General features: G+C 40.9%; 1 protein-coding gene across 1 annotated transcript; it reads right to left on the bottom strand.

The window, feature by feature from the left end:
- Nucleotides 1-7: 7 nt before the first annotated feature.
- DDX17 (DEAD (Asp-Glu-Ala-Asp) box helicase 17) lies at nucleotides 8-13250 on the bottom strand (the record flags this gene model as incomplete). The annotated part of the gene is made up of 12 exons (XM_009706027.1): nucleotides 8-277; nucleotides 963-1202; nucleotides 5456-5515; nucleotides 5902-5963; nucleotides 6424-6534; nucleotides 6859-7031; nucleotides 7120-7280; nucleotides 9391-9532; nucleotides 9823-9888; nucleotides 10638-10771; nucleotides 10903-11002; nucleotides 13100-13250. Coding segments are annotated over 12 exons (1670 nt in total), but the record flags the coding sequence as incomplete, so codon positions are not given.
- Nucleotides 13251-13688: the final 438 nt, after the last annotated feature.

Genomic DNA, 13688 nt, shown 5'->3' with positions numbered 1-13688 from the left:
CCATAGCCACTCGTGCCATAGGCAGCTGCTCCATAGCTCCCTTGAGTGTAACCATACTGGCTCTGCGCTGCCCCAAAAGCAGAATTTGGGCTCCCGTAGGCACTGCCATAGGTCTTGTTGGCTCCGTTGGCATAACTGTCACCACGCTCACGGTCTCTGAAGCCACCTGAGTCTCTCCGGCCCTCTTTCACTCCCCGGAGCCTCCTGTCACACTCTTCCTGGTACATCAGGTTAGGGTTGTTTACCGAACTGCTCGTTCGGTAACGAGAACGACCTCCTGGCGATGGATATATTAAAGATTTAGTACCGCAAACAAGTCTTAAACAATGAACTCTGGTACAATTACGCCACCCTTTCTCCCCCTTCTACATCCACAATTTTGCCCGCAAGGAACAAGTTCTTCTGACTGACTTCCCCTGCACAGCTGTGCATAAGCCTCTTCGTTTTGTTCAAGGCATAAACACGAAGTTCAAAAAGGGTTGTGAATGCATGTGCTTGGAGACACAAGAAACAGAAGAAATTCAGGGCTAACTTGGACATATAAGGAAACTTATTATTCCTTCAGGGAACGGGAGGAAAAATAGTCTCGGTCCCTGAAGGTAAAGTCAGTGCATCCCTCTACTGATTTCAGTTTTGCATGTGCATGCACACACATCCTGTTGCCTGTGCTTAGGCAGGAGCTGCAAGGAATTAATTAATTCAAGCAAAATTAGCTCCGCGAAGACCTGATCAAGAGAAAAAGTCTTCTACAGCTAAGGTAAAACAGCGGACTATGTCTCTGTTGGACAGAAATACTACATCTACATAAAATGTGTTATGACCTCAGGCACAACACAGCTTTATTACTAATCTGTTTGTTACCTTAAGGCTTGCACTTACTACTTCCCTACCCTCTTCTAATTTGCCCTCCCTCAAAATGGGGAACCTATTCCCTGTGTAGCCCTTCTCCCATGTGCCTTTACCTCCACCACCACCTCCTCCTCCTCTGTGGTCCACAAGCTGCATCAGTTTTGGATTGATGGCTTGATTGGCTTCTTCCAACACTTTGATAAGCTCCCTGGCTTGTTTCAGGTTTCCTGGTGTGAAGAAGGTGTAGGCAGTACCTTTGTTGGTACTACGTGCAGTACGGCCAATACGGTGCACATAATCTTCAGAGCTGTTCGGATAGTCGTAGTTTATCACAAATTTAACATCTTCCACGTCTTGTGAAGTGCCCAGGTGCGAAGCACAGTGAAGGGGTAGGGTTGAGGAAAGGGGAGAAGAAGAGAGGACGTGCCAACGAAAGGTGGGGAGCACGAATGCAGGTGACAGTAATAAGAAAAAAAAATACAAAGTTAGTAATTGCATGGAATAAATACAAGACAGACTCATCCCAAAAGAGTAGAAGACTCAAATTTAAGATCACCAGGATCAAAGATCAGTCCTCTGAAAACCAGTGGCAATTTTAAAGCAGTTTTGCCCTGCACTCAAATTCATCCTCCCCGGAATGCATTTCTCTGTCTTCCTGTGTCAAAGACACCGACATTTGTGAATAAGCAAATTGAATTTTGTACTTTTTTTTAAAAAAACCACAATCTGGAAAGTGAAAATGCCACCATCAGACAGAGCAAACTGGGGTGGAGGAAGGGCAGAACCGCCACAGTAAAGCTTTTACTCTGTTGGGAGAAGTCTAACAAATAATAACGGTAATGAGATCACTTACCTTCCACTCAGTAACATGAAATAAAAGGCAATCTTAAAAATATTTACTCTTACAGTCCTAATAAAATACAGTGAACTACTTTCCCTAGCCTAAAGTTTAAGACACTCCAATTACATTAGTAGTATTATAGCCAATTCATTTAAAATTATTTAGACCTAGAATATCTTAACTCAGCTTTGTAGTCAGCACTAGAATGCATTGCACTAACATTTGACCAGGTTGTTCCGTCCAGTTCCGGCAAGCTTTCGTAATTTGGACAATCCAGAATTCCATTAGCAATTCCCTACTTCCAGTGTCCGACAGAAGCAGGAAATTAAATTATCAAAATTGTTTTGTATGCGAAATACTATTAAAATTTAGGAGATCAGAACTGCATGCCTTATGGGAAGACAGACTTTTTAAACTTATGGGACAGAAACAAAGTAAATGGTAGTGTAACGCTTCAGTGAAAGCACCTCAAATACCAAAAGCATCTATTTACTACAGTATACAGTATTTTTAAAAAGCATGGTATTATAGTAAGTGCCCTAACAGCTCATTAAAAAAAAAATTAAAAATCTGCATTTTAAGAAGAATATTCTGAAAATATCCAAGATAAAACACAGATTTTTGTGATTTCCTTTCTTTTTGTTGTTTTTTTTTTTTGGCTTTTTGTTTTAAAGAGAGAAACATTCTCTGTTTGTTACCAGACCGATGCACACTCCCTCCTCCTGTGGGAAACCGCTGCAGCCGATCCCGTCTCTTTGCCTTTTATTTTTGGCGGCCTCCTTTCGAAAACTCCGCCCTCTGACACGGGACCACTGGAGCGCGGGGAGCATGCATCAAGGGTCCATGGCAGCGAGAAGTCCCCACACACGCTCGCTCTGTGAACTGGCTTAGACGCTTCTCTGTAGCCCCATTTGGTTGTGAAGCGCCGGAGAACCTGGGTTCAGGTAAAAGTTTCAGGTCCTCCAACGCTTTTTGTCCCCTATTTGGGGTTCTTAGGGGCAATTGTCAAAAAAATGAAGACACAAAAATTACATCCAAAGGGTCAGACTGCATCTATTGCCCAGACTGCATCAATTTCAAAGGGGTTGTAGGAAAAATAAAAACAGGAGGGTTGTAGTGACAAGAGGGGGACTTTATGTCTGTTTCTTATTACAGCAAAGGGGGGGGCTCCTCAGTCTTTGCTGACTCCAAAGTCCTGAATCACACCAAAAAAAGGGAGTGAGAAGGCAGGTTTCACAGGGGGCTGCGCGAGTCTCCAGCTAGGGTCCTTGATGCAAGTTTTTTTAAAAAAGGGAAAGTGAAGTAAAGAGAGGAGTACGTATGACAGATTGCATCTTCACAGCCAGCGCGTAACTAGTCTGACAAGCTGCAGGCTACGTGATCCTCAGTCAGTCCCGTTTTGCACATCCATCAGTAGCAAAATGACTTGAATTACCACACAAGATACAAGGACGTGCTTTCCCGGCAGAAAGCACAGGGAATTGTGGCTACCAATGCAGACGGAACTGACTTGACTGGGGAGGAGTGGGAAGAATGGGAAGGCAGGAAGAGGAAAATGCAAGGGTGTTTTCCAGACTAGAAAGTTGTCCTGGCAGAGCACGCAGCTTGCTGAAGAAAAGACCAGAGCAAGTACAAGACTCGGCTTCTCCAGTCTAGCATGCTCCAAAGTGTTTGCGCACATTCACAATCTTCCTGCGCTTTTAGAAGATAATGTAGCAGGATCAAGAATTGAAACTGCAAATAGTTTTTGACAGCTACCTGGGAAACAGTCCCTTTGTCAGATCATCAGAATACCCTATGGCACAGACAGCCTCCAATTATTAATCAAGGAGAGAGATAAAACTAGCAAACATGCTAGTCTAGAGAGCTGTTTAGACCATCAATGTAGATGTGCCCCCACCCCTGCACTGAGAATGATCTGCAGTTGATATCAAAGCTTCTGTTAAAGAAAACAAAACAAAACAAATTCAATGTTTTTAGTTTAATAGACTGAACAAAAAAAAAATAAAGTAAAAAAAAAATAAATAAATCAGTGCAGAGAGAGGACCTCACTCCAGGGAATTACCACAAAGAAGTCATTACGGGACTCAGAACTTACCTGGAAGAAGCTTTTTTGAAACCAATGTTCCATTAGGAAGAGGGAAAGCCCTGGTGACTCAGCCAAAAGGCGCGCGCCCCTGTTTTATCTTATTTAGGTAGAAGCCTTCACTTTCCAGGATCTTGGAGAAGTCGTCCAGAAGTTTGCCAGTTAAGTGACTTATTTTAAGAAGCAGCAAACTCAGGGCCCCAAAACAAGCAGAGATGTTGTTGAGTAACAAGAAACAGACTCTGGTACCTTTCCCCCTTAGCTCGGGTGAAGTGGAGGACGGGAAGCGGGGAGACTGTTTTCTGAAGTGTTATCCAATTGAGTAGTTTTGGGGGGAGTGTTTTTTTTTTTTGAGGGGGGTGAGGCTGTTTTAAATGTCTAGGCAAGATGCACAAAGAAGCTACCAGCACATAGCAAGCCTGTTTAAAAAATGCTGCTAGAGAAAGCAGCTCTCTTTCATACAAACTGGTTTCAGGCCTCAGTCCCTTCTCCCAACAGGCCCAAGTTCTAACTGCACAGGTCCAGACATGACCCTAGAGGGCAGAGACTGAAGTCCATATAATCACCTCTCTGAGGAAGTGTTGGACGTTTTTTGAGGGGGGAGGGGAAGGAGGGGTGAAGGTTGTGTGAACAAAGGCTGCCAAGTCCAGTAACGGTCTGCCTGTATTAAAAGTGACCACATGATGCACAGCACAGCCACCCTTTCAGCATATAAAAAAAAGACAGCTCAGACACCTGGGATTTTTAACAAACTAGAGATTTCTCTGAGCTTATTTGCACCTATTTGCAGTAATTTTGTCTAAAATTTACTACAAAGAGACATCAACCCCCAAGTAGTTTATCTTCTATCAAACTCAGGGAGGGTAGAGTATTCAATGTCTGTTATCAAACTCCGCATTTCGGAAGCCATCCTCCTCTTCTAGAGTGGGCAGATGTATAAAGACTGTGCTTAGCACACAGTGTTTCACAATACAAATATGCTTATTAAAAAAGGGGGCACAACTGATGCATCCAGACAGATCATTTTCACACTACCAGAAGGGAGCTGTGCGATTTTGATTCAATTACACATCTGGGTAACACGATGTTAAAGGCCATATATGATCTCAGTGGTCCTGCCTAGAAGGAACACAGAGGAGGGAAGGTTACATGTCAAGACCAAAGATCTGGAGCAGTGCTTTCTCAGATGTCAACACATCTGTGGGGTAAACATGCGTATACACTGGGGTTGGTATGTTCAAATCTTTTTTGGTGGTGTCATATGGGGAGAATGTTAGCTATTTGCTGTTGAAATGCTCTCCCACAACTTCCTACTTCAACTTTATCTGACACGCTCTGAACTGAGAGCAATCCATCCCTATCATCCAGCAACAAAAGCTGGATTTGGGGAAGAAGTGAGTGTGGTGGAAGGGTTGGGTTGCATAATTGGACGTCTCTTCTCCCTCTTGGCGATCGATTGGTCATGCCTAGGCCTTGCTGCAGACCAAAGCCTGTTCATTAGGAGCAGGAAGAGACTTTGAATATGAAAGAAAAAAAAAAGATTAATGTTAAAAAACGTATTTCACATGTGGGGGAAAATCACGCTTTGAATTTTTTTTTTTTTTTTAAAAAGAAAACATATTTCAGTCCAAAGAAGAAAAATACGCAGCAGTAGGCAAGAGTGGTCTATGTGTACAAACCTAGCCCACGAGATGCAACGTCGGTAGCAATGAGGATAGGAGCCTTTCCAGAACGAAACTCTGTAAAACAAAGCATGCTATGAAGTAAGATTTTTTCAAAAAGATAAAGTTACCAGAACTTGATTTACACTAAATGCTCATTTTCCAGAATCTAGATAAGATGGGCCAATTTCAGAAATCCCAGCAAGTCAGGATAAAACATGTCAACTATTTTTCAAAATTCAGCTCTCTGGGTTGAGCAATTTTGCTATTGTGTTTTCATCAAAAGAAAAAAAAAAAAGGCAAATACAAGTACCAAAATGAACAGTACAAAGGTAAAAGGAAGTTCTTTTGAAATGTATCTACTGGGTATAAAGACAAAAAAAAAAAAAAGATCAGAGAAAAGCATGTCTCGGTAAATTACGTACAGCAGCCCGAGTTAATTCTCCCCTCCGTGATGGACTCACCATTAAGCACCCAATCTCTTTCTGGCTGACTCTTGTCTCCATGGATACACATAGCTGGCCAACTGCCAAACAGAGATGCACATTAGTATAGGCAGAAAGTACATACATTAAAGACAACAGGAAGCTTTATTGGCATTTTGGTAAAAAGGCAAAAAACAAAAGACTTGAGAAATATTTTAGTCCCTGTCCTCTGGCCAGTATCTACCTAGCATGTATACTGGTTTGTCTCTTGCACGTTAATCCTACATAAACAACCACCTAATCACATTTGCTATATATTCACACAGTCCCCATCTGCATATTGGTACTCTGATACACTAAAAGCTGCACAGCTTACAAATACCCTCTTGCACTAATGCTCTGATGGACCGGAATCTTCTGGGAAGCTAAGGCCGAATTCAGCCAAGAAAAGAACAGACAAGCTGTTCCCAACAATAGCATCACGAACATTTAAACCTTACTGCTTTTGATTACAATTTCTGCTTCCCACTAGAAACAAGGGAGGGGGGAGAAGTTAATCACCCATCTCTGCGCATCCTTCGAGTGAGATCATCACATCGCCTCTTTGTCTCCACAAAGATGATAGTCTTGTTTTCCTTCTCTGCCATGATTTCTTCCATCAGTTGTATCAGTCTAAAATAGACATGAGAGCTAAGATATATATCCATGTATACAAGAACAGAGGAGGACTCTCTCAACTTACATTGAGAATATAAACAACATGCATCCACATACATCGGTCAGTTATCACTTACACAGAATTTAGGTCTGTTGTACACTGGTATGGTTCAAATATACATAACAGATTAGTTAATTACAGGACTTACCTATTTTGTAAGACTCAAAGGTTAAATAATACAAGTAACTTCACTATTTGGAATTCGTATTTGGCTTACAAAGCAATGTAGATTTGTAAATACAACCAAAAAAAGGGAAATGGTAGGAAAATCAGCTTACTTATGGTCTTTCTCGCTTTCCATGCATACATCCACTATCTGCAGGATATTGTGGTTGGCACTCAGCTCCAAGTTTCCCACATTGATCTGAACATAGTCCTGCAGGAAGTCCTCAGCAAGCTGGCGCACTTCTTTTGGCCAGGTGGCACTCCACATCAGAGTCTGTCTGTCAGGCTAAGAAAAAGGGAAAAGTGATTTAATTAAGGTACTGGATTTCAAATGGGAAACAAAAGGAGGCTGTCTTGTTACAAGGTTCACGCACCCTTATCTGGTCAACAATTTTACGAATTTGGGGTTCAAACCCCATGTCCAACATCCTGTCCGCTTCATCCAGCACCAGGTACGTACACCGACGAAGGTTGGTCTTTCCTGCCTCGAGGAAGTCAATCAAGCGACCTGGTGTAGCAATGCAGATCTCCACGCCTTCAAAACAGAATAAGGAAAAAGTGTAAGGCTCTTCATTTGAATGTCAACTGATATTTTTAGTCAGAATGAATCACCTTCCAGAGCAAAACTGTTTAAAAAAAAAAAGCACCACCCTCATTCGTACCCAAGATTGAGTCATTTCAGTAGAAGCCCTAGTTTCTTTTAATATTTTTTTTCCATTCTGAAATTACTGTTACAGTGCCATTAAAATAATAAATGCAGTATAGAAGCTAAAAGCTTACTGTCAGAAAACATGCAGTGAAGAGCTGTCCAAAAATCAGAAGTAAAATAAGCTTCTACTCAAGCCTGACCCACCTTCATCCTGAATTAAGTAGTCCAGAGAGCCCTCTAGAAAACCAAGAGCGAACTCCAGCTGAACTCCCCATGCTAATCAAACATGAAGCACTCCTCTTGCTATACAGGTCAAATTACTTCCACCTTTTTCTTTTCTTTAATATATAGAGCCGAAGCACACTGAGTAATTATGCACCAATAGTGACAGACAACCATCCCGCCTGTATTTGCTAGTATAAAAACAGAATTCAAACATTCATAAACTAATATGAGGTATGGCAATTTATACATTCCTTAAAAGGAGGGACTGGTTTCCACCAATTCCTAAATCTTACAGGTGAGTCCTTCAGGGTCACTGAAATGTCCACAAAAGGCAAGTAACAGGGAAGCAGGGGGGTGAAAAAGAGCAAAACCCCAACAGTTTTCTTGATACTGCACTTACAGAAGCACAGTATTTCGTGGCAACCCAGACCTTTTTGTCTGTGTCAATCCGGACTCCTCAGAGCTGACCAAGCCGGGCATACTTCTAGTTTCTATAAAGCTCATGCAAGAATTAGATTTCTAACGGAGTCACTGGTCTGCCAAGGAAACTGAATAAACTGCAATCTGTTGTCAAAGATATACTCCTCCAACGTAAATTTGCTAAATACCCCAAAGATCACAACTGAGGGGAAAAAAAAAGTTTTCTGGACTCTTACCTATTCAACAATCTTTGTTGCAGAAAATACTAAGCAATCATCCAAAGACAGTTACACCTGAAAGAACTGAAAGCACTGAACCCATCCATATCCTCTAACCAAAGGATTTTCTTTGTAAGCAGAACACCTATTTTACAGCACTCCAGAAAGGTGCACAAAACCCCACCAAGCTGATCCTCCCAAGGTCTCATGTAATCTTTGACTCTTCCTTTGAAGATGCTACTTTTGAAACAGAATGCACCACCATTTTCTTGCACAAAGCTATGCCACAGCCTTCCACCATGCATGCCTTTATCCCATTACTGCAGTTTTCAATAACGACTCTGCAAACGGCAGTGGTAAGTAAAGTTTTCTGATTTCTTGCATAGATCTGTACATATAAGCTTACCTCGGTAATACTTCTTACATCTTTTCACATAATTCTATTGCATTTTTTTAATCTAGTGAAGATGAAAGCCATCAGCACATTCCTGCATTTGAAGTTATATGTAACTAGCCCTTGAAATGAAGGTTAGGTCACTTGAGCACTACTGTGTTACAGTGGTTGCTGTAGAACCATAGTTCCTCATTATTCCCAACTCCAGCCCCTTGCTATGTACAGAAAGGCAGTTACACAATGTTATGGGGTACATGAACAGAAAGAGAGTCTAGTGTTTAAGAACAAAACCAAAACAAAAACACAAAAAAACAACCCAAAATGCACTGCCTGAAGTAGTTTCTATACATTCAGAAATTAAGTTTGATTATTTGATCAAGCCTATGCAGAAAACTTGAAATTTGGCTTAAGAAAAATGATTCCTTAACCTTGCTGCTACTGCCTTTCCTCAAAATAACCTGTTCTCTTTCTGGTAAGTTTCCTTTTCCCCCTCCTATCCTGGCCATCTTCACAAGCAGGAAGTTCAAAGAGAAAATAGAAAGGAAATCTAATACCCAAATAAGTCGCTACACAACAAATACGGCAACTACCTCGGGGACTTTCATTTGTAACTGGAAAAAGAGATAGCCGTTCATTCACGCATATCCCCTTCCAAACAGGTTTTAAGATCATTTTCTTTTTACAGAAATTTTACAATACCACCTCCTCCAGAAACTGCAAACACTCATTTTAAAATTACCTCTTTCTAGATCTCTGATTTGGGGACCCTTGGGCGCTCCTCCATATATGCAGGTACTCTTCAGTCTTGAACATTTGCCATAATCATCAGCCACCTGCTGCACTTGCTGGGCCAACTCTCTAGTAGGTGCTAGAACCAGACACTGCAAAAGGAAACGATTCAGGATAGTCAAGCTGCATACACATCCCCAACTTAAGGGCTCCGCACAGATACCATAAGCAAGGTTGGACCATCTGCTCTTTATTAGCTAAAACATTTAAATATCTTTAGACTATGTCAGCAATTGCACAGAATTTCAACTGAGTGGGATGTTCACATTGTGATAGTAAACATTCCTCTACTCACTACGCTGATATACCAATTAAAGTGCACATCTCATTAACGATGTCATGCCATACACACAAAAAGGAAGAAAAATCAACAAGCACTTACAATTGGGCCATCCCCCCTCTCCAAATATGGCTGGTGGTTGATGTGAACAATTGCAGGCAACAAGTACTGAAACAGAAGAACTTTGAGTCAAGACACAGGACTTCAATATTCAATGCCAATGACCTCCTGCCATGAGAACAGGATCACAGCAAGAGCCCATTTAGCCTGACATCCCCTCAAAAGGCCAACACTTGATGTGAGACAGCAAGAAACGTTGGCTATCTAAAACCCAGGATTCTGCAAAAACAGATACTCGCATTTATCCAACAGAACAAGAGATTTTCAGAGCTGCTGACCAACCATATCTGCTTTGATATGAGCACAAAATATAGTTGCTCAGCACCTCTGAAAGGAAGACTCATTTAAATTCAGAGCCTAAATTAGTAGAATTGAGCAATCTTGACCCTAATCAATGCTTTTCATAAAGGATAAAATTCCTTCTTCACCACTTCAGATAAAATTAATGTATACCTTGAAGACTCAATTGTTTTTTATTTTAACTTGTGCAGTTAGTAAAGCAAATATGCTAAAGAGCACATACTGTTTTTTAAACGACAATGTAAGCATAGATCAAAGAGAAGTGACTAAGCATCCGAAAAGACACACAAAACACACGCCTGTGAGTAAGACAGGCCAGTTGAGATGAAACTTAAGTCTCACCCGTGACGCAAGCAAGCAAGCTATAAAACACGTCATCATCTCACTTTATGCTTGTAGTACTGACAAGCCCAAAAACTACTGACAAGCAGCCAAGGTTAATTTCTGCAAAGCAACTAGGAAAACTGAATAAATAAATAAAGGGGAAGAATACGTACTGCTAGTGTCTTCCCAGAGCCAGTCTGCGCAATGCCCACCATATCGCGACCACTGAGCGCTAGGGGAAAGCCTTGGCACTGAATTGGAGTGGGTTCTGTGAAGTTCTGGTCCATCAAGGCATCCATCACATACTCTAAGAATTTAAGAAAAAATTTCTTAAAGGATAACTGAGGCTTCAGAAGACCTTCTAGAAAACAGAGCAGGCCTAAACAGTTACTGGTTTTGAGTAATCCTCATTATCTTAAAGAATGGCAAAATACTTACGCGGAAAGCTACACTGGTGGAAGGCAAACACAGGCTTGGGGCAACCCTCCATTCCTCGAATTGTTATCTCTTTCTTCCTTCGCAATTCTTCAACTTCATACTATTTGGGGGGGTGGTGGGGAGAGCAAAGACAAATGTCAAATGTCAGCAGGGACTTAAAAGTGCGTATTTCTAACTATTAACTCACTTCACACCTCTGGGTAACAGCTTCATTAGAGAACTGAATTGAAACAGAGACCTAAAAATGATTGCTTTCCTAAAGATTTTAAGATTGAGCTATCACATAGCTTCTCCAATATTCAGAGGTATGAGCACTCTATGTAGCCTAGAAGGACTACTGTCTCTCTTTTCTTCCAACCAGCTCTTTTTAATGAAAAGTGTATTAATATAGTGTTTTTAAGAATTAAGACTCTTTTTCCAGAGGTCAGAAATGACCAACAGCTTCAAAAGTGATTAGAAACACAAGATCAGGTAAGAAACATGGTTTATGTGACAGCGCCAAGATCTAAACAAAATACATAGGCCCTAATATATTACGAACAAGCAGAAGGCAGGGCAGTTCCCCTCCTTCAATTAACACATTCCAGCGGTGGTTAAACACAGAGCTCCTCTTGCCGGACAACTTGCAACTCAGAAATGTTGCCTGGAATCTTTTCGGCACCAGTACTTCTTTTCTGCATGAAAGAAGCCCAGGCAATGTCATAATGATACCCTGAGACTTCACAAATTTTGTAAATGATGGAACTTCTTGAAGTATTTCTGAAATGGGTATCCACACAAGCATAATTGTACAATTACAAAAAGTGTTTTATCTTTGTCTAGGTTATCTTGCAAGTCCGACTGCACTGTGCAATGTGCTTCCACAATTCATGACCTTATTCTAATGCTCATTAAAAAAAAAACAAACAAAAAACACAAACACCAACAGAAAGATACACATCAATACCAAACATGCACTTTATCCAAAGCAATAAATTTACTATTTGTGAGAATCTCCTGAGCATCAATGAAAAGCTGAAAAAAGAAAACTTCTGGGAAAAATGTGGAAATTCTTTTAGCTGGCTAAAGCAAAGACAGCTACAGCTGCTAACACTAACTGTGGTTCACTAATTTAAGTTGTTGTATCTTTAAAAAGCCAATGCCTTCTTCAACTCCTTTATGCCATATAAATATCTGGTATTTCACATAAAGATTTGTAAGTCTATGTAATTGGATAAGAACGTTTTGTTTGTTTGTTTCCTCATGTTAAGAATGAAATTTCTTTATATTTAGAAATATAAAAAGACATTAAGGGGGGGGGAGGGGGGAAGACTCTAGACTCAGGTTGGGTAGGAAGGGGAGATAACTGTAGCTACAGAGTAAACAGAAAGTACCTTGTCCAGTTTTGAGCCCCCACTGTAAGTCTGGCATTGTTTTAACAGGGCACATCCAGTTTCGGGGGGAACAGCTAGAAGCTGGAGTACAGGCCATATGAAGAAAGACCAGGCATGCTGGATTTGTTTAGCTTGGGAAAAAGAGGACTAACGGGGATTTAACTGCTATTTTCAACTACCCTATGGGTCGCTATAGAGAAGATGTTGCAAATAATTAGTAGGGGGGAAAAAAATACCATGAGAAACATTAAGCCCTGGGACAGCCACCCAGAGAGGATATAAACTCTCCCCATCCCTGGGGATATTCAAACTCAAAAGGACAAGGCACTAAGCAACCTGCTCTAGTTTTGTAGTTAGCCCTGCTCTCAGTAGAGGATTAGACTAGAGATCTCCCATGGCCTCCTTCAGCCCAAGTTATTATTATGATAAAATACTGATTTCAAACGTTTCTCATGCATTTCTGCCACTCTTAGCTCATTATTTTAGGTTCTTTCAGGGCCTCCTCAGTACTGCAACTCTCAAGTTCTCCAAGTCTTATCTACACTGACGAATAGCTAGACCAGACAAGCATTACGATGATGACTTACACGTGACCCAATGTAAAATATCTTGCATAAAAACAGTTAAAAGCAGAAGCATCACCTTTGCCTTCAGTTAAATACTGAAGGCAACTAGAACTGGTATCCTGCAGAGTACACATGTATCAAACAAGCTTAATGAAGAGACAGTTCTACTACACACTGTCCCAGACTTCCTACAAGTTTTTCCACTTGCGACATTTTCTGTTGCAGGCAAAATGGAACAGACAGAATCTGAAGCCTTACCGGAGTAAGCCTGGCCACTTCCGGATGTTCCACGTAAAAATTCTTCTCAAACTTGGGCAGCTCATTTAAATCCCATTTTTTCTTACGTAAACGTTCCCCCGGATTACCAAATTTCTTTGGTGGAAGAGGACCTCCACGACTTGCTCCAAATCTAGGAATGTCAATGTTAATCATAAAAAAAAAAAAAAGAGAAGAGAGTATTTAATTACTCTGGAATTTGCAGATTTCTTAAGCTTTTTCCACTCTCTTTTCCCCAAGTTGACACAAACACAATATTTTGGTGGAAGAGGACCTCCACGACTTGCTCCAAATCTAGGAATGTCAATGTTAATCATAAAAAAAAAAAAAAGAGAAGAGAGTATTTAATTACTCTGGAATTTGCAGATTTCTTAAGCTTTTTTCCACTGTCTTTTCCCCAAGTTGACACAAGCACAATATTCTAACAAAAGTCACCCCCTCCAATCATTATGACAGCATACAACTTCTTGAAATAACATAAACCTGCTTTTAAGTCAGTTCTAAACCCAAAACCATCTCAAAGTTTCCTTCCAGTACAGCCATTTGTAAGTCACTGCCTTAAAGCTCCAGT

The sequence above is a fragment of the Cariama cristata genome, unplaced genomic scaffold (assembly GCF_000690535.1).
Source record: "Cariama cristata isolate BGI_N322 unplaced genomic scaffold, ASM69053v1 scaffold9058, whole genome shotgun sequence".
Lineage (NCBI taxonomy): Eukaryota > Metazoa > Chordata > Aves > Cariamiformes > Cariamidae > Cariama > Cariama cristata.
The sequence above is the reverse complement of the archived record's forward strand: the minus strand, read 5'-3'. Positions and strand labels throughout refer to the sequence as shown.